General features: G+C 38.8%; 2 protein-coding genes across 2 annotated transcripts in view; one reads left to right on the forward strand and one right to left on the reverse strand.

The window, feature by feature from the left end:
• Positions 1-6790, reverse strand: part of snrnp200 (small nuclear ribonucleoprotein 200 (U5)) — a 60403-nt gene extending 53613 nt beyond the window's left edge. The window contains exons 1-6 of the mRNA XM_058389025.1: positions 6509-6790; positions 6112-6275; positions 5745-5916; positions 5392-5584; positions 4456-4511; positions 2385-2480 (exon numbers count right to left, since the gene is read on the reverse strand). Coding sequence (XP_058245008.1) covers positions 2385-2480; positions 4456-4511; positions 5392-5584; positions 5745-5916; positions 6112-6275; positions 6509-6553 — 726 coding nt within the window. The 5' untranslated portion in view covers positions 6554-6790. The remainder of the gene's footprint in view (positions 1-2384; positions 2481-4455; positions 4512-5391; positions 5585-5744; positions 5917-6111; positions 6276-6508) is intronic.
• A 10776-nt stretch (positions 6791-17566) lies between these two features.
• LOC131353257 (uncharacterized) lies at positions 17567-19263 on the forward strand. Its single transcript, XM_058390151.1, has 2 exons — positions 17567-17697; positions 17860-19263. Exon 2 carries the CDS (start codon positions 17891-17893, stop codon positions 18863-18865), a length of 975 nt encoding a protein of 324 aa, XP_058246134.1. The 5' UTR covers positions 17567-17697; positions 17860-17890; the 3' UTR covers positions 18866-19263.
• The last annotated feature ends 529 nt before the right edge of the window (positions 19264-19792 follow it).

Consider the following 19792-nt stretch of genomic DNA (forward strand, 5'->3'; position numbering starts at 1 on the left):
TATGTATGATTTCATATGTGACAAATAAAATTTGAATTTGAATTTAATAAAAGCTGGATATAGTTGCACAGGGAATTGGTCCATGTCTTAGAGCAGTACAGGCAGTTCACCTAGCCTTACTAGCCTGCTCAGGTATTGTGTTGGGACAGGCTTTAACTGTAAGATGCCCACATGCAGTATCTGCCTTAATGAGTCAAGCTAAAATCACTTCTGTCACCTCCTCACTTCGGGGGAAATTGGTTAGCCACAGTCATAGCCCCGAATATAATTTTGCAACGTGCCCCAGTCACTAATGTGTAGTTATGCTTACACACTCATCTCCGAGTATAATTGCAGAGACACCCCTAAAGAATGCAGATGTTGAACTGTTTGTTGAATTGTTTGTTGATGGTTCTGCACAAGTCATTAAAGGAAACAGACGGGCAGGATATGCCGTTACCAACTTGACTGAAGTAGTAGCTTCAGGCCGGTTGCCAGATCACTTTTCTGCACAAGCTGCAGAATTGATAGCATTGACCAGAGCATGTACATTAGCTTCAGGCTCAACAGCAAATGTTTATACTGACTCTATATTTGCTTTTGGAGTGGTTCATGATTTTGGGATTATATGGCAAAGCTGTCAGTTCCTCGCATCTTCTGGGACACCTATAAAGCATGCTGACTTAGTCAAAGACCTACTGATTGCTATGACACTTCCTAAACATCTAGCTGTAATAAAAGTGCAAGCACATGCTACACTTAACTCTGAAGAAGCAAAGGGCAATGCTCTTGCAGACACAGCTGCTAAACAAACCTGTTTAGGTGATACTGTGCAGGAGTGTGCTGGCAAGACAGCTCAAAGTGTTGTTGTGCCCCCAGATTCACTCAGTGATCTGTATAAAGATGTTTGGCTTTATGAAGCTTGGACATGGCTAGACAAGGGGGCTAAAGTTAAGTCATCAGGCTGCTGAGTCAAAGGGGGAAGATATGTTGCACCTGAGTCTTTGTTACCCTATCTGGCCCAACGGCTACACAACTTAGGACACATTAATCCAGCAGCAATGGTTCACCGATTTTCTAATCAGTGGTGGAACCCAGCTTTCAGAGCAGTAGCGACAGGGACAGCAAAAAGATGTGTTGCATGTCAACAGAACAATGACGTCCCAGCAACAGTCACACCAGCAGCACACACCCCAGCCCTACCAGGGCCTTTTTGGCAACTGCAGGTGGACTATACATCATTACCACGATGCAGAGGGAAAAACTGATGTCTTGATAGTGGTAGACAAATTCTCCAGATGGGTGGAAGCCTATCCTACCGGTCGAGCCACTGCCACACATACAGCTAAATGCCTTGTCAGTGATTTTATCCCCAGATGGGGTCTGCCTGACACTACTGACCCTAATCAAGGTACACACTTCACAGGTGAAGTAGTAAAAGAAGTGGCAAGGATGCTCAAGGTTAAGTGGAATTTGCATTGTGCATATAGACCACAAGCCTCAGGGCAAGTTGAAAGAGCTAAAAGAACAATAAAGACCAGACTGAGTAAAATGCATCAAGAAGGAATACCCTGGATTGAAGCTCTCCCTGCAGTACTCTGCAGCATCAGAGCATCCCCCAACCCTTAGCCCTCATGAAATAATAACAGGGCATCCTATGTCTATGCCAGGAGCTATTGATCTTAGAAGTGCCAATGTACACATTGCATCAGATGCTCTTATTACATAATGTGTAAATCTTTCTAAGGCAGTAGAGATGGCCAGAGACAGAGTAGGTGCTTGTTGGAAGCCACCTCTCGAGGGTGGTCATGCGGTCATTCCAGGACAATGGGTAATGATAAGATCATTTAAGAGCAAGCCACTGGAACCTAAATGGCAGGGACCATATCAGATATTATTAGTAACGGCTGCAGCAGTATTGTGTCGTGGGAAAAAAAACATGGACTCACATTTCCCACTGAAAGGTAGCTCAACCACCTGCAGGGACAGACTAGGACACAGACCAGAAAGGAGCCGGATGAAAGAACCAATATGCAATAGGCTTCGGGGTTACCCAAAGGCGAAGATTCCCTAATAGGTTTTCCCTTTTTAGATTATTCCCCACCTTGACTGGTCCATAGGTGTCAGGGTATATGTGGTGATTAGGGCAAGGAACTACTCTTACAGACACAATCTTCTAAATAGTGTACACATTATGAAGTAGACAATTATTATATTTAAAAACTCAGTAATTTTAGTAATTAATAAACGTTTTATGATCTAAAATGAAGCAAATTGTTGAGCACTTTTTTCTGGCCAGTGACAGCCTACCAGAACTAGCTTTTTGTTCTTGAGGCAAAAATGTTATTCCCCAATTAATACAATTCATTTCAATGAAATAGAATATAGATGGTTTGATTACTTACATTAGCAGACAGTGTACATCCCACATCTGCTTCCACTCCCTCACTGTCATCAGAGCTTTCATCACGTACTTCTCCAAACTGGTCCTCATCACCAACCTAGATACACATACATTTGAGATCAAACAATCACATATACTAAGCATATATGGATATATACATTCAAACTTTTTGCGGAACTCAAAACTATTCAGCTTTTTTTTGCTCCCAGGTTACCGTACTTTTATTCAGAGTATGCAGTCTTCCAGTTTTAACAGTTTGTGTATTTTGTGTCTCCTAACTTGGAAAATACAAGTCAGCAAGACAGAATTTGTTTTCCAGCAATTATAAACACTTTTTCTCCTGCATACTATCTAATCATTTTTGTATCAGGGTGCTATGCTAATCATCCCTTTTTGTTTACAAAACCTAAAGAGGTCAATATACTACTGATGCCACACTGCCAAAAATATGATTTGCTAAATGTGCTGTTTGCCGCTTCCTCGTACGCCAAAAATAAACTTTGGTATAATTATACAAAATTAACATCAAATATTTTAAAAACAATTCAGGGTATGGAGAGTTTGCAGTTTTTAATTATTTCATTATTTAAATAAGCGGCATACATCATTAAAAACTGCAAACTTTCCTTTTTAAAATGATGACATTTTGGTTCGAGAAATGTTGATTGCATACGAGTTCAAAGTTCAATGTCACACGTTTTCCTCGATGTCAAGCGAGATTGGAGATTGTCGTGTTGAAACCAAGGAAAATGAGGTCAATATTGGTATCAAAACAGCAAACTATTATCAAACCTGAATTACTTATATTGTTAAATGGATTGCATTATGTCTAAAAAAAAAAAAAATAATAATGTTGAAAAAAAAAAAGTAGAAATTAGCGTAAAAATTGATCGTGTGTCAACTTTAAATGTTTTATCTTCGTATTATAGTTTAAGAGTCTAAAGAGTAGTTTTGTTTATTGTTTTATTAGTTTTGTTTACAGCAAAGAACTAAGGTGTTCATTATTACTTTTAAAAATATGTAAAAAAGTGATGTGATATTTTAAAACCTTAATACTGTTTGAAGTGTACATAATTTGTGTTTTTATTTTATTGCTATGCACATTACAGAAGTATCAAAACGTCATAGAAAAATAAATTAAATTGTCTCTGGGTATTTCATTCAGCATTAATTATATAGGTATATCCTAATTACATGCAGTCATACATTAAAAATAATAGCAGAAATGGAAAGGGCAGTAAACAAAAAACCATGTTTATATCTCCAAAAATAATTTATTAATATTTATAAAAATAAAAAAATTTAAAAATTTAAAAAAAAAAAAACAGTTATGCAACATGCCAGTTGCTTACAAGCCTTTTATATCTGAAAATTTTCTGAAATTTTGTTGAAATTTCCAAACTTCAAAAGATCATATTTCAAGTTTCAAATTTTGAAACCGTTCTATAGAGCATGTTTCAAGCTCTTTCTGGATGTAATATAATGTTTAATGTGCAAACACTCTGAGATCACTGTGGTTGCTATACTGAAACTCATGGTACCTTAAATTGTAAAAGAACCAGACTTATGGAAGTCCACAATTTTCTTGTTTGATGCCTTATCCGAGTTGCTTGGATTTTTCCATTATATCAAGGGCAAAAAGGCAGTTTCGGAGATTTGAATATTTCAAGGTTCACATGTGCTCTGCCAATTAACTCCTAATTATGAAAATCAGCTGATCAGAAGCATTGAAATATCATTTCATTCATTTCTGGAATCTTCCAAACTGTCAATTGTGTGTATGTAAAAGTTGACCCTATTGAATTCCAACATAATGAAATTAAATTTAAATACCTTTCTCTAAACCCTCATTTTACAATAAACTCTGGCATGAACAAAGAAAATGCCCTAAAGAAATGCAAAAAGAAATTTACAGTAACATGAAATGTATGGGGTTGTGGAAAACTGGGATTGAAAATCAAGGTGCATGTCCACTTGGCTTCAACAGTATAACAGTTTTCATGAACTAAACGAAAATCTTTGGCATGTGCCACTGTCATAAATAAAATGATTAGAATAGTACATAAACTCACCTCTTCATCAGATTCAAACTGCACATTTACTCCATATGTTTCATCTATGTTGTCATCTGTATTAAGAGAACAATAATCGAGTTTACCCAAGTTACTTAAGAGACAGGTTTTTCTGTCAACTAATAATTTCAAGCATGTCAGTCAGTGGCAGAGCACGTTTCATATAAACAAGCCAACAAAGAAATAAACAGCTGCCAAAAATTAGATTAACTTAGATAACCAAAACATTTAGCATTTTATTGCTGTTTAGTTGGACTGTGCCATTAAAATTAAAATTTCAATGGAAATGCCACATAGGAACACAATACACACATTATTTTGGCCTAATGTCAAGATTTCGGACATTCAAAGCCGATGATGCCGACCCCCACGTGGACAGTGAGGACAACAACCTCCTAATCAATACATAAAACATTCTACATATGCTGTAATTCCATTAATGAGCATCTGAAGGCTTCAGCATAGAGGAGTTGGCGTTGAAGCTATAATGAACTCAGATGTTGAGCTAATTTATGAGCTGCTCAGGAGCTCCTGGTTAACTCCAACTGACTATATATGATTGTAGAAAGGACATTCATAATCACACTCTCAGTGTCACCCAAATGAGGATGGGTTCCCTTTTGAGTCTGGTTCCTCTCAAGGTTTCTTCCCCTTACTATCTAAGGGAGTTTTTCCTTGCCACAGTCACCCAGTCTGTGCAATGGCTCACTAAATAAGAAACTTATGAAAACAATAAAAATTCAAAATCTTTAAGTTTATGTAACTGCCTTTATATATATATAGCTCTTTTTTTGCCTTGGTATTTATTCATCTATTTATTAGATGAATATTAGCATCTATGTGTACATTAGCTTAATGCTAAACATGTAATAATGAAATAGATCAAGTGTCTCATTTGGACGATAATATCATGCTGTGGCAGAAATCTAGTTTTACCCATATTTTGCAGTTCCTTGTCTCCTCCATAGTCTGTGATCTTTTTGCCCAGGTTGACAAGGACATGGTAACGCGTATCATCTGCAGGGCCAAGCAGCTGCTCAACCTCTCTCCGCCTTTCCTTATCTCTCATTTTGTCATTCTTTAATACAGCCAAGACTTCATCAGCAGCCCCACAAAGGATGTCTCTTGGCTGAGTAAAAAGCAGAGAATTGAGGGAATTTTTCTACAAAATGCAGTCTATAAAGTTAAACTATTGATGATGCCAAGCACAAGGCATGGTGGAACAAAAAAAAAAAAAAAAAGAATAGCAAGATCTAGCAAGTTTTTATACAAATCACTACAGTTATTACCTGATCTCCAAGCGCAGCCTGGATGAAGCTCAGGAGAATTTCATAAGTTTCTCTGGTCTCTTTTGTCTTGGGCTTGTAAACAATACCCACCATATCATCAATGCCCTCAGACAGGAGAGTGAACCCTTTCATTTTGTTAATGTCATGCCTGTCCTCATCCCGCTTTCTTCTCCTACATAATGCAGAGACAATTCAGCTGTCGACATGCGTATGCTCTAGTGTACAGTAAGTTTAAAGGAGTTTAGACTCAAGTGAAAAGATAAGTGTTAATCGAAAAACAAATGACCCCCGGAACATGTGCTCACGGTGAACAACGCACTGGTTACATTCTGTAGCAACACGAAAAAGTGTTAACAAAAACACATACTTTGCTCTCCTTTCCTCCAACATCTGTGGCTTTGTTCTCTGACTCTTATCGCCCATTTTTGTTCCCTCCAATTTTCCAACCAGAGACAAGACCTCGCCGGTGGGCTCATCTCGTCGTGTGCGGTCGATCAAAGAGCGGTCCGCTTGCAACACTAAGTTCGAGTTCTATAGAGCCAACACAATATTAAGCAAAGCAACAACAACAAACACAACTGCAACATACATAAACGCAACAATTTCGTAAGGTTTCCTATAACAAGCAAGTAATTAAAACACCACACGCGTAAACTTTCTTGCAGAAAGGATTTCAACATTAGCTAACTAAATAAAGATAAATAAAAGCGGATGGAGTAATATAAAAAAAATAGGATTTACTAAATATTAACAAATATACTTACTGCTTTGTATTCGTACTGCAAGCTACGCGCTGTGACATCCGCCATGATTTTTTTTTTTTTTTTTTATTCCTTGCTACTTCTCAAAAATATTCGCTGACAAAAACACGGTTGCTAGTTTGCGCTCAGAACGTCTTTACGATAATATTGTGTACAAAAATCTAATCAGAGTCAGACAAAATGGTAGACTCGAGCTGCTGCTCAAACAAGTCTTTCTACTTAGATCCTAGAAGAGACCGAACTACGCTGAAAATAAGAACAACGCGGTTACAACGACATGGCTTTTACGTAGAAACAGTGTACTTCCTGAACCGTTTGTGAAATATTGCCCCCATGCGGATTGGGGGTGTCAATCCGTAAAATGTGGATTCATGAGCTTCATAACCCATAGTAAACAAATGATCAAATGAGTAAAGTTCGTCACAACAAACGTCGTTGCTGGCTTGACAAAGATTTTGAAAAGTTGTGAAGATGAAAGATTTGTTCTGAGGATGGGTTCTCTTTCGAGTGTGGTTTCTCTCAAGGTTTCTTCTTCATATAATTCTCAGGTAGTTTTTCCTCAAGCTTGCTCTAGCTGCTCAGAGTGCTATAGAAATAAAAATTAAATAGAATTGAATTTCACCTAGTCACATACAGTTACACAATTAGCTGAAATTTGGTATGGTGCATGTACAGTAGTGCTTGAAAATTTGTGAACTGTTTAGAATTTTCTTTATTTCTATATAAATATGACCTGAAACAAAGTTTCACAACAGTTATCCCAAGCAAACAAAGGAGACAAAAATATTATATTTGGTAATTTATTTATTCAGCAAAGTGGTCAAATATTACATATTGTGAGTGGCAAAAGTATGTGAACATCTAGGATTAGCAGTTAATTTGAAGGTCAAATTAAAGTCCATCTCTTTTCAATTAGATCACAATCAGGCACAATGTTTTATTTAAAGAACAGGGATCTATCAAAGTCTGATCTTCACAACACATGTTTGTGGAAGCGCATCATGGCACAAACAAGGAGTAATTGTTGCTCATCAGGCTGGAAAGGTTCAGAAACCAAAGAGTTTGGACTCCCCAAATCAGACAGATTATGTACAAATGAAGGAAATTTTAGACCATTGCTACCCTCCCCAGGAGTGCTCGACCAACAAAGATCACTCCAAAAGCAAGACGTGTAATAGTTGCAAGGAGAAATCCAGTACTCTTCAAAAAGAACATTGCTGCCCATCTGAAGTTCATGAACTAAAGATCATGTAGACAAGCCAGAATATTACTGAAGTAAATGTTTTGTGTACAGATTAGAACAAAATCTAATTTTTTGGTTTAGACCAAACCAAAGAACTGAATGTGGATGTGAGATCATAGGATGTTCAGCCACCTTCTAAAAATAAAAGAACTTTTGGATTTTGGTTTTTAAGCTTTGAATCTTTGAAACCATTGAAGCTTTGAAACCACTGAAAATACAAGCTGAGGTTTTCTCAATATATATCTGCTTAAGTTAAAGTACAGAAATATTTGAAAATGTAAGTGGGTTTCAAAAGGCACTGTGAAATATTGCAGTTACTACAATTTTAATTAAGTAATCCAGAGTGACTGCAGACATAAGTCTTACCCCACACAGGTCAAGGCATTTATTTTTTGGTTTAGCCCATTTAGCATTCTAGGATATGTTTATTTTTGGTTTCGGATGTAGCATTTAACAGTCTAGTATAGTATTTATGAGTGCTGGGGCATTTAGTAATCATTGTTGAAATTATATCTAGTGGTGGTTTCCATTAGCAGTCACAGGAGCATTTATGTTTGGGCTTTGAGGCAATTAGAGATAATGTCAATATTATTTGGGGGTTTGGAGCAATTCAAATTCAAATCTTATTAGTCACATACATAATCGTACACAGTATGATATGCAGTGAAATGCTTACATGACTGTTTTGACCCTTGAAAAAGGAAAAGGAAAAGGAATAAGGACAGAACAAAAGATAAGGATAAAAAATAAAAATACGAAATATAAAAAATAAGAATACGAATTATACTAAAAATACGAAATATAAAAACAACAAGTTCACAGTAAGTAAAAAATAAAATAGAATAAAAATAGAATAAAATATATAGGTATGTACAGTACATATAGGTATGTACAGTATATATGTATATAGAATATGTATATAAAATAAGATATAGGAAGTGTAAACTACAACAACTGTGTTATGCAAAATTATATAAAGTGAATAGTGTGTAGTGCAATAGTGTCCAAGGTGCAGACAGCAGTAGTACAAAATTTTGCAAAATCATATAAAGTGAAGTGTGTAGTGTCCAAGGTGCAGACAGCAGCAGTACAGGGTGGTCATGAAGTGGAATAAGGTGATGAGAGCAGTGGTATTGTCCATCTTTAAAGTGCAGATGTGCATAAGTCCTCTTTGTATGTAAACGGGAGCAGACTGTGCAACATGAATGTTTATGTGTTGTATTGTGTGCACAGTCTTGAAATGTGCAGATGTACATTGTGTGTTTATTGTGTGCCACAGTCCTGTAATGTGCAATGTCCAGTGTGGTTGGTAGGAGCATAGTAGGTCTAATCAGTTGAGTCCTATGTGAGGTTCTGATTGAGAGACCGTGTAGCCTGTGGGAAGAAGCTTCTCCTCAGTCTCTCAGTGTTGGCCTTCAGGGAGCGGAAGCGCTTCCCTGACCTCAACAAAGAGAAAAGTCCATTGTTGGGATGGCTGAGGTCCTTCACAATCTTCCTGGCGTTGGTCCAGCACCGCTTGTTGTAGATCGAGTGCAGGTCAGGGAGCTTGGTACGGATGATGCTCTCAGCTGATCGCACCACCCTCTGAAGAGCTTGTCTGTCCTGCATGGTGCTGTTCCCGAACCAGGTGGTGAGGTTTCCTGTCAGGATGCTCTCTATGGTGCATGAATAAAAGTTCCTTAGCACCTTAGCAGGCAGTCTAAAGTCTCCCAAGCATCTGCGGTGGAAGAGACACTGTCGGGCCTTCTTCACCACGGTGTTGATGTGACAGGACCATGACAGATCCTGCGTGATGTGAACACCGAGTTATCTGAAGCTGTCCACTCTCTCCACTGGGCTGTTGTTGATCACAGGGGTCTGGTAGTTCCTCTCCTGCTTTCTGCTGAAGTGCACTATCAGCTCCTTAGTCTTGCTGACGTTAAGGTGGAGGTTGTTCCTCTGGTACCAGTCCTCCAGAGTCTTAATCTCCTCCAGGTAGGCCGTCTCATTGTTGTCAGAGATCAATCCGACCACAACGGTGTCGTCAGCAAACTTGATAATGTTGGTGGCGTTGGTAGTGGCCATGCAGTCATACGTGTACAAAGAGTACAGCAGGGGGCTCAGAACACAACCCTGGGGGGCTCCAGAGCTGAGGGTGAATGAGGCTGAGACATGTCTGCCCATCCTTACTGCCTGTGGTCTGCCAGTTAGGAAATTGGAGATCCACTGACAAAGAGATGAGTCCCAGGTGCTCCAGCTTGGTGGTGAGTGTGGAGGGGATTATAGTGTTAAATGCTGAACTGTAGTCAACAAACAGCATTCTAACATAATTCCCCTTTCTAGTGTCCAGGTGAGTGAGTGATGTGTGAAGGAGGTGGGAAATGGCATCGTCGGTTGAGCGGTTCGGGCGGTAGGCGAACTGTAATGGATCCAGTGTGTCTGGTAGTGAAGCAATGATGAAGTCTCTGACTAGCCGTTCAAATCACTTCATCACTACTGAGGTCAGGGCTACAGGGCGGTAGTCGTTGAGGGAAGCAGGATGGGGTTTCTTCGGGACAGGAACAATGATGGACTCTTTGAAGCACACAATGTGCACACAAAGCACACAAAGCTAGAATGGAGATCCGGCCATCTATTCTCTACGTCACTTATCCTACTTGGTTGTGGGGAACCTGGAGCCTATCCCAGGAGTCTCAGGGCCCAAGGCAGGTATATCCTGGACATTACGGCAGTCTATTACAGGGCACAAACACACATACTCTCACACTGCCGATAATTTAGAGATGCCAATCAGCCCACAATGCATGTCTTTTGACTGGGGAAGGAAACCGGAATACCCACAAGGCACGGAACAAACACACTTGGCAAACTCCACAAACACATGGTGGATACAAGAATTAAACCACCAATCCTAGATGTGTGAGGCAAACCTGCTAAGCACCAAGCCACACCCAAAGAGTTGTGCAGGAGAAAAAGCAACTAGAATAAATGTTAAAAAATGTAAATAACCGCAGAAATGAAAACAGATATTAGCTAGATTCTAATGACAGAAAATAGCATTTGACACATTTACATCCTACCAGTATGATGAGCAGAACCCTCGACTCCAGTTCAGGTCTTTTACTGAGGATGCATGCAAGTCATCCAGATAACAAAGGAGACCCAAGAAGTTCTACCTGTAGGTCAGATTGATGATACTAAAGTGTGCATTCCCTCCCAGTGCTGCCAGGACATCCACTTGGTGAGGAAGAGGGGTTGTGTCCTTTACCATGCAAGCATTCATTCATCAAAAACCTGTGCATATCCTTAATTCACCACTTTACTCTACCAATGGAGATGCAAATTCACTGCTGGATTTCCTTATAAATCTCTTTGTTACATTTCATCTAATACCTCTCTCAACTTCAACTGATCAGCAGGGGAAAGACAGTATTATGGGAGACAAAGGGCCTGCACATCATTTTAATTAACACATGAATTTACCACTGTGTTTATTGTCAGAGTGTACATTCCCTCCAGCGCTAATGCTAAGGAGGCACTTTGTGAACTCTATGGGGTTATTAGTGCAGAATGCTCACTCTTGCCAGAGATGTCAACTATGCATATCTCAAATTGATACTCCTAAAATTCCATCAGCAGGTAGACTTTGCAATGAGAGGTCGAATGTGCTCGATCTTGGTTACACAAACATGCCTGGCAGGTAACATGCTGGGCACCGTTCCCACCTTGGCTACTTAGGCCACATATCTGTTATACTAATTCCTGCATACAGACTGATCATCAAACCGTTAGAGTATATATTTCATGTGAAGGGGGAAAGACATTCCAATATGTACCAATTTTGCAAACCTTGTCACAAATTCTACAAAATGGTGACATTCGGGAAAAAGGTTTTGAAGAATCCAAGACATTGTGGTTCTTCTTGTCGGTATAGTAGTTGTCGTGATGGTTCCAATTTCAAAGAAAATATATTTCTATCTGGAGAGGAGTCTTTCACTTCTACTGTATTCTGATGATTTTGAAATATGTAATCTGTTAGGAACTTCTCATAAGAAGCACAAGGTAACAGGTGTCTACTGTGCGTTGGCTGATATTCTATCTGAATTAAGGTTTACATTATCATCAATTTACTTAGCTGCTTTGTGCAAAAATCTTTGAAGAAAATGGTCTTTTTGTCCCCTCTTTGGTAAAAAATTGTAAAGGTCACAGTATTTTCTGTGATTGCCGATAACCTTGGTGCTCATTCAGTCGGGGGTTTGTTGAAAGTTTCAGTGGGTCATACATATTCAGATTTTGTGTTGGAGAACGATCCTGGTTTCAGGAACTTGAAGACAGGACAGGAGCATTACCTGGTAGAACAAAAAAGCAACACCAGTTGGACATTGAAGCAGTATTGGCTAGAAACGCCCATAGACATGGAGTTAAAAGGCACTGTGCAATTACTGAAAGATTAAATCATTTTCATGTGACAACAGATTACCCACCTGATGTACTGCATGATTTACTTGAGGGTATTGTACCTGTAGAACTGGCATTATGTTTAGATACACTATATTGCCAAAAGTATTCGCTCACCCATCCAAATAATCTGAATCAGGTGTTCCAATCACTTCCATGGCCACAGGTGTATAAAATCAAGCACCCAGGCATGCAGACTGTTTTTACAAACATTTGTGAAAGAATGGGTCGCTCTCAGGAGCTCAGTGAATTCCAGCGTGGAACTGTGATAGGATGCCACCTGTGCAACAAATCCAGTAGTGAAATTTCCTCGCTCCTAAATATTCCACAGTCAACTGTCAGCTGTATTAGAAGAACGTGGAAGTGTTTGGGAATGACAGCAACTCAGCCACGAAGTGGTAGGCCACGTAAACTGACGGAGCAGGGTCAGCGGATGCTGAGGCGCATAGTGCGAAGAGGTCGCCAACTTTCTGCAGAGTCAATCACTACAGACCTCCAAACTTCATGTGGCCTCCAGATTAGCTCAAGAACAGTGCGCAGAGAGCTTCATGGAATAGGTTTCCATGGCCGAGCAGCTGCATCCAAGCCATACATCACCAAGTGCAATGCAAAGCGTCGGATGCAGTGGTGTAAAGCACGCCGCCACTGGACTCTAGAGCAGTGGAGACGCGTTCTCTGGAGTGACGAATCGCGCTTCTCCATCTGGCAATCTGATGGACGAGTCTGGGTTTGGCGGTTGCCAGGAGAACGGTACTTGTCTGACTGCATTGTGCCAAGTGTAAAGTTTGGTGGAGGGGGGATTATGGTGTGGGGTTGTTTTTCAGGAGCTGGGCTTGGCCCCTTAGTTCCAGTGAAAGGAACTCTGAATGCTTCAGCATACCAAGACATTTTGGACAATTCCATGCTCCCAACTTTGTGGGAACAGTTTGGAGCTGGCCCCTTCCTCTTCCAACATGACTGTGCACCAGTGCACAAAGCAAGGTCCATAAAGACATGGATGACAGAGTCTGGTGTGGATGAACTTGACTGGCCTGCACAGAGTCCTGACCTCAACCCGATAGAACACCTTTGGGATGAATTAGAGGGGAGACTGAGAGCCAGGCCTTCTCGTCCAACATCAGTGTGTGACCTCACAAATGCGCTTCTGGAAGAATGGTCAAAAATTCCCATAAACACACTCCTAAACCTTGTGGACAGCCTTCCCAGAAGAGTTGAAGCTGTTATAGCTGCAAAGGGTGGACCGACGTCATATTGAACCCTATGGATTAGGAATGGGATGTCACTTAAGTTCATATGCGAGTCAAGGCAGGTGAGCGAATACTTTTGGCAATATAGTGTATGTTGATAAAGAAAAAATATTTCTCTTTGGAAGAGCTCAACAGGATCATCAACCAGTTCCCATATGAGTGGAAGGACAGGACAAATTGTCCCCAAGGTGTACCTTTGAGTGACCAACATTTGCCTTCCGTAAAACCATTGGTGGTAATGCAACTGTGAACTGGTGCTTACCGAGGCTGCTTCCACTTATGATTGGCTCCAACGTACAGGGAGAGGAACCGGCATGGGAGTTGTTGATGACACTCAAAGATGTTGTTGCTGAGCAAAGACATCGATTTAGCAGTGTTTTTCCACAAGAGAAGTTGATTCCAAAACACAATTTTTTAGAGCATTATCCACAGCTCATTAAAGCATTTTATGGACACTGAGGTTTGAAACTAAGCACTGCTTCTTTAAGAAAACAGTGAGACAGACAAGCTGCTTCCACAACATTGTATGGCAAAAAAAAACACCAGTCCATGATCACATACCATCTCCATGGTTCAAATGTCAACCAATGTCAACATGGTTCAAAAACCTGCTGTTTCTGTCTCAAAGGTTCCATTAGAAGTTGTGAATGAGAACATACAAGAGTGTGTTCACATATGTGAGTTTGACACTGGAAGGTTTTTACATTCAACAGCTGAAAGTGGAAAGTGTCTGTGCCCATTGAAAATCTGTTTTTAAGAGCTGTGATGTCAAACACCTGGATGCCAATCCTGTATTCAGTATTCAGTCCAATCCAGTATTCAGCTTATGAAAGTGTTATGTCAAAACTTTTAGCCTCTTGATACCCACAGATTAATGGAGGCCAAGTAAAAATATGGAACAATGTGTGTTCTTTACAAATTTTAATGAAGAAGGAGTACATTTTAAGGATTTTATTTTTAGGATTTTAACAAAATAATTGAACATTTTTGTGGAAAATTCAATTCAATTCAATTTATTTTGTATAGTGCCTTTTACAGTGAACATTGTCTCAAAGCAGCTTTACAAAAGAAGAGAAACGGAGAAAGGGGAGGGGAAAAAATGAAAATAAAAAATAACTAAATAACTAGAAATAAAAATTAATTATTAAATTAAATTATTAAACTATTTTATCCTTAATTTATTTTATCCCTAATGAACAAGCCTGTGGCGACGGTGGCAAGGAAAAACTCCCTGGGATGATATGAGGAAGAAACCTTGAGAGGAACCAGGCTCAAAAGGGAACCCATCCTCATTTGGGTGACACTGGACAGAAATCTGTCATAACAAATAAAACCATTGAAACATTCCCCAACCAGATGCCATGGCTAGACAGCAAAGTATGATATCTGCTTAAAGACCAGGCTGCAGCTTATAAATCAGCTGACACGCAAGTCTACAGTAATGCCAGGAGGGAACTGAAGAAGGGCACCAAAGAGGCGAAGCGCAAAAACAAACAACACATTGTAGAGCATTTTGAAAAGAACAACACCTGTAGCATATGGGGGATGTGGTAGCTTAGCAAGATCCTTAACCCTCAATTGCTCAATTAAAAATATAGCTCACTCTAGATAAGGGTGTCAAACAGCTATGATAGGATCCTATTCATGTGAGGAATGATGGTATCTTTTAATACCATCATTCCTCACGAGCTCTCATGCAAACTAGACAACCTGGGCTATTCTTCCTATGGAAACTGAAACAGGGCAGCCTACTGATGCAGCTCCTGCTGAACTTCTTTTGCAGGACCATTGAGAGAATACTCACACATGGTATCACTGTTGTGGTATTCTAGCTGCACTGGGGAAAACGTCAAGGACATGTGTTGGGTTGTTATAACAGCTCAGTGCATCATTGGCAGTGAACTTCCAAACCTGGACACTGTATAGCCGTCTGCAAACGAAGAGCAGCATCGTCATCAAAGACTCCACTCACCCAGGACAAAGAATGTTTGTTTCCTTACCATCTGTGCCATAAGAGGTGGCAATATGGGTTTACCCAACATTTATAATTGACTTTTACAGTTAATTAATTGCCAACCTGTTGGACAGTGACATAAATGGTCAAAATATGGTGCAAGTATGTTTGGGTAAAATGTAGGGTTCAGTTATCACCCTGAGGAAGAAGAGTGGCTTTGCACAGGGACAGGTTAGCCCAATATCATAGAGGCCCAAATTCCATGTCAGTGTAGAAAGAGCCATTTAAATGGCCATTACATCTTTCACTGGCTATTCAATTAAATTAAATTCAATTTATTTGTATAGCGCCTTTTACAATGGACATTGTCTCAAAGCACTATGTGAGGAGTCTCTGAAGTCCTCTATATGTTTTTCTTCCCTATATTTTTCCTGTTCCACATACCAGGAGGAGTGTATTTGTGATTTCTTCCCTTTGATCTGTTATGATTTGGAATATGTAATCCAAACTATTCAGAACTGTTAGTTCTGAAGAAATGCTGGTAGGATGCAAATGCAGCTAAGGTAGTTAAATAAAAAAAAGGCAAACAGTTAATAAAACATCAGGCAAAAGCAGGCGAGCCAAAAACAGACAAAAGTTTGGAAATCTGGAAATAGTATCAGATGGGTTAGACAAAATACAGAGATTAAAGGGCAAGGCAACCAGGAATTTGTGCACAATACAAAGGCTTGGTCATACCAAGGAAATATGGAGTATATACTTTGCAGTCCTTTTGTGTGCTGTCTGTGAGAGCAAGTGATTGGAAACAAATGTATGTGAACAGGGAGAAGGTGACTAAACAATGAAGTGTGTGAGTGTTCTGGGTGTTGAAGTCTGCAGTGCATGTTGTGAAATGGAGCTCACAGAGCTTTTTCAGAAACAAAATCATTATTATTTCTCTAATAAATCTGAGATTTTAATAATGTAATAAATTTTTACATGTACTTTATATTTTATATAATTAATTTGTAATTAACAAATGTGCATGTTTAAATGTACAGTAATTAATTTAGAGTAAATTAATCTTATTTTTTAGGGTATGGCGATATTCGAATTGTATATTCAGTCTGACAAAATCACCCAGTACTATTTAAGAGAGGTAACATACAGGGCAAGCAAAGCAGTGGTACAACCACAAATTTGACTTTCATTTATTTTGGGTATATCCAAATAATTTCAAAATCTGGATTCTGGACTGTTGCATGAAAGTCAAATTCTTCCATATGTTGCTCAAATTACTAATATTAATATATTTGAAACCATATCACTGTCACAAATCACCAGTCTGGAACAAACTTGGAGTTTAAATCCCGTGAGGGGTATGTTTATTAAGCACAACGGAGAACGGGTGGAAAGAGGAAAGCGTAGGATACTCAGCCCAGCACGCAATGGCAACCAGAGAATGGAGGCAGAAAGAACCAGGAGAAGTCCACGTTGGGGAATGAGGTAAGTGGAACTGGAGAAGGGAGTCAGTGAGGAGAAAAGGGAGAGCTGAAGAAAGTTGGTGGCGTTTGCTAGAACACGCAGCTTTACGCTCGTGCTAGTAGTAGTAATCAGCACCTACATGTGAGACCAAACAAAGAAGGCGTGAAATCGTGAGGTTTAAATAGGGGAGTGAGCGTGCTCAGGAAACAAGGTGCAGGTGAACTTAATTAAAACTCAGGCGAGTGAGTGCGCTGGTGAGGAGTGGAGTCCGGCGTGCCTGTGACAATCACAGATGGAAGTGCATTTTATGAGCCATTTTGTGTTGTTAACCACAAAATGGCTCTGTCTCTTTTACACTGAAAATTGAATTGCATGAAAATAGAGAGCTAAAGAAAGCAATTTAGTCATAATGACAAATCTTGTCATAATGACAAAGTACCAGAAACCTAAATGTTTTTAAAAATATTATGTTTTATTTTTTACATTCTTATATCTAAAATTAAAGTGACATTAAGTATCTATGTCATACGTGAATTCAAGAGTGTGTTATGTGAAGATCTCTCAAATGCAGGTATTTCCATACCATATGTGTGGTGAATTTCCACACCACAAAATCCGGAGGGGGTTAAGTTGACCGATAATGCAAATGTATCAATTGGCCACAGTATATTAAAATTACTCAAGACTAGTCATCCTTAGTATAAATGTAAGACCATTATGCACCTGTCTACATTGCAGAACATCATACAAAGCTTCAGGATGATTCACTTTATTGTAGGTCGAAACAAATGGAATAATATATTGCATTTAATTTTCTTTTTCCAAAATCCAAGAGAAAGCCCGTAAGGTAATGTAATCCTTTTTTCATCTTTTCAGGAAAATTCGTGTAAGAATAGATGTATTCAGTATGAATTGCTTTTTTAATAAGATTTTGTCAGTGATCATATTCTTTTAATTAAAACAAACAAACAAACAAAAAATGTATAAATATATCTTCCTTATGTGACAGGTGCCAGGTGCCTTTACAGACATCATCAATCATGCTGAGTACTTTTGACCAGATTGGAATCTGGCTCTTAACTGGCTTTCTGGCCATTCTTACAATCTTTTTCAATATCTATATCTTACTTGTGAACCAGCGAAACTGCAGAAAGAACCACTTACATCTATGCCCTGGTGACACTATAATGACTGGTATATCCATGGCTAGTATAAGTCATCAAGTCCTCTCTTACTTGTGGATGACAATGGTTCAGGTGGACATAAATTGTATGTATGACACTGTGGAAGCCATTCTATTGGTGTTAGTTTTCTCCCTGAAGTTCTCAATAATGTGGACCACTGCCTTCCTTACCTTCTTTTATAGCACCAAGCTTGTCATCAAGCCTATCCACTGCTACACACGCATTCAGGAGGCTATTCTAAAGCATGTTCTCACTGTGGTGATCGTAATTTTTGTGTGTGGCTTTACGAATTGTCTGCCACTTTTAACTACTGTGACATTTCACAACAGCAGTGCTGAAATTATTGAATGTGGTTCAATCATACCAGATGGGGCTGTGGGATTTGGCTACATTATTTATCTTGTAGTCAGTGCGGACATTATTCCAGGTATACTGATGATCAAATGCAGTATCTCCATCTCATATCATCTGTCTATTCATCTACGCCACATGAAAGAAAGCACCAATGGCACCCATGCTCCGAAGCTAGGTACTCAGATGAGGGTAATCAGGATGAACCTTACCTTGGTGGTGGTGTTCCTTTGTTTTCTTGTTGTAGATATTTTCACTCAGTCCACAGTAGTCTTGAGAAAGGAAAACACCATGGGCTTATCCATTCTTTTCTCTACAATTTACACTACTGTAAGTGGATTTGTGCTGATTTATGGAAAAAAGAGCTTCTGGAAAGAGTTTCTTCATTGGTATAACCTCTTTTTAGATGAGTACTCTTGTTTAAGTTGTATGAAAGTACCAGAGAGTAAGACTGTGACACACACTGCTCCAAAGCACTGACTATAGTTTATAGGCACCCTATACATTCCTGTGAGTTTTAGATAAAATAAAAAACTTTAATTTGCTGGTTCTAATTTGCCAGTTTTTTTCTATAAATAGATGAATATATACACATATATATTCACATATTTAAAAATACAATACGACTATGCAATATGTAACTATACAAGAGTAGAAAAAATTACAGTATACGTAATATATGCTATTCATTGTGTGTTTAGCATGCTTATGTTACACATCTTACAGTGTGTCTATGCATAGTAAGAACAGAGTGCTAGTATTCATATTTGGCAGAGAAATGAATATAATATAAAATGCTAAAGTAATGATGTAAGAAAACATTGCTTTTTCATGATTTCCATTGTTTAAAAAAAACTTATTATTCCTTTATTGTTAATTATAATCAATTATATGTTTTATATAAGTAGAATTTTACTTTGTAAATTGTCAGCCCTGCTTTGTACCAGTAGCAGCTCAAAGTTGAATTTTAACCATGCATCATGGCTGTCCCTGTGCTCTGACCTCAACCCCCAAGGATGGGATATGTGAAGAAAGAATTTCACTGTGCAGTAATGTATATGTGACAAATAAAGACAACTTAAAGTGAAACACATTATTATCTATCACTTTTTATAGTACAATGAATATAAAAGATCTATAAACTACTATTAAATCATGTCAGAACTTCATACTCAATGTAAAATTAAAATAAAAAAAAACTAATACATGTAATTAAGCACCTTTTGATTTTATTAAACCACACAGTCTTTTTTTGTACGGGTCTATTAGGATAGCAAATCTTGACCTGGAAATATTTCCCCCCTCTTTCTTGCAAAAACATTCTATATCCATCAAATTATAACTGCATCTCCTGTGCGCAGTCCGACTTCAGGTCACATCACAGATTTTTAGTTGGTTCAGGTCTGG

Source organism: Hemibagrus wyckioides, linkage group LG05 (assembly GCF_019097595.1).
Source record: "Hemibagrus wyckioides isolate EC202008001 linkage group LG05, SWU_Hwy_1.0, whole genome shotgun sequence".
Taxonomy (NCBI): domain Eukaryota; kingdom Metazoa; phylum Chordata; class Actinopteri; order Siluriformes; family Bagridae; genus Hemibagrus; species Hemibagrus wyckioides.

Excerpts from the sequence above, each read along its gene's own strand:
- LOC131353257 (XM_058390151.1), top strand. The coding sequence starts at position 17,891 with ATGCTGAGTACTTTTGACCAGATTGGAATCTGGCTCTTAACTGGCTTT.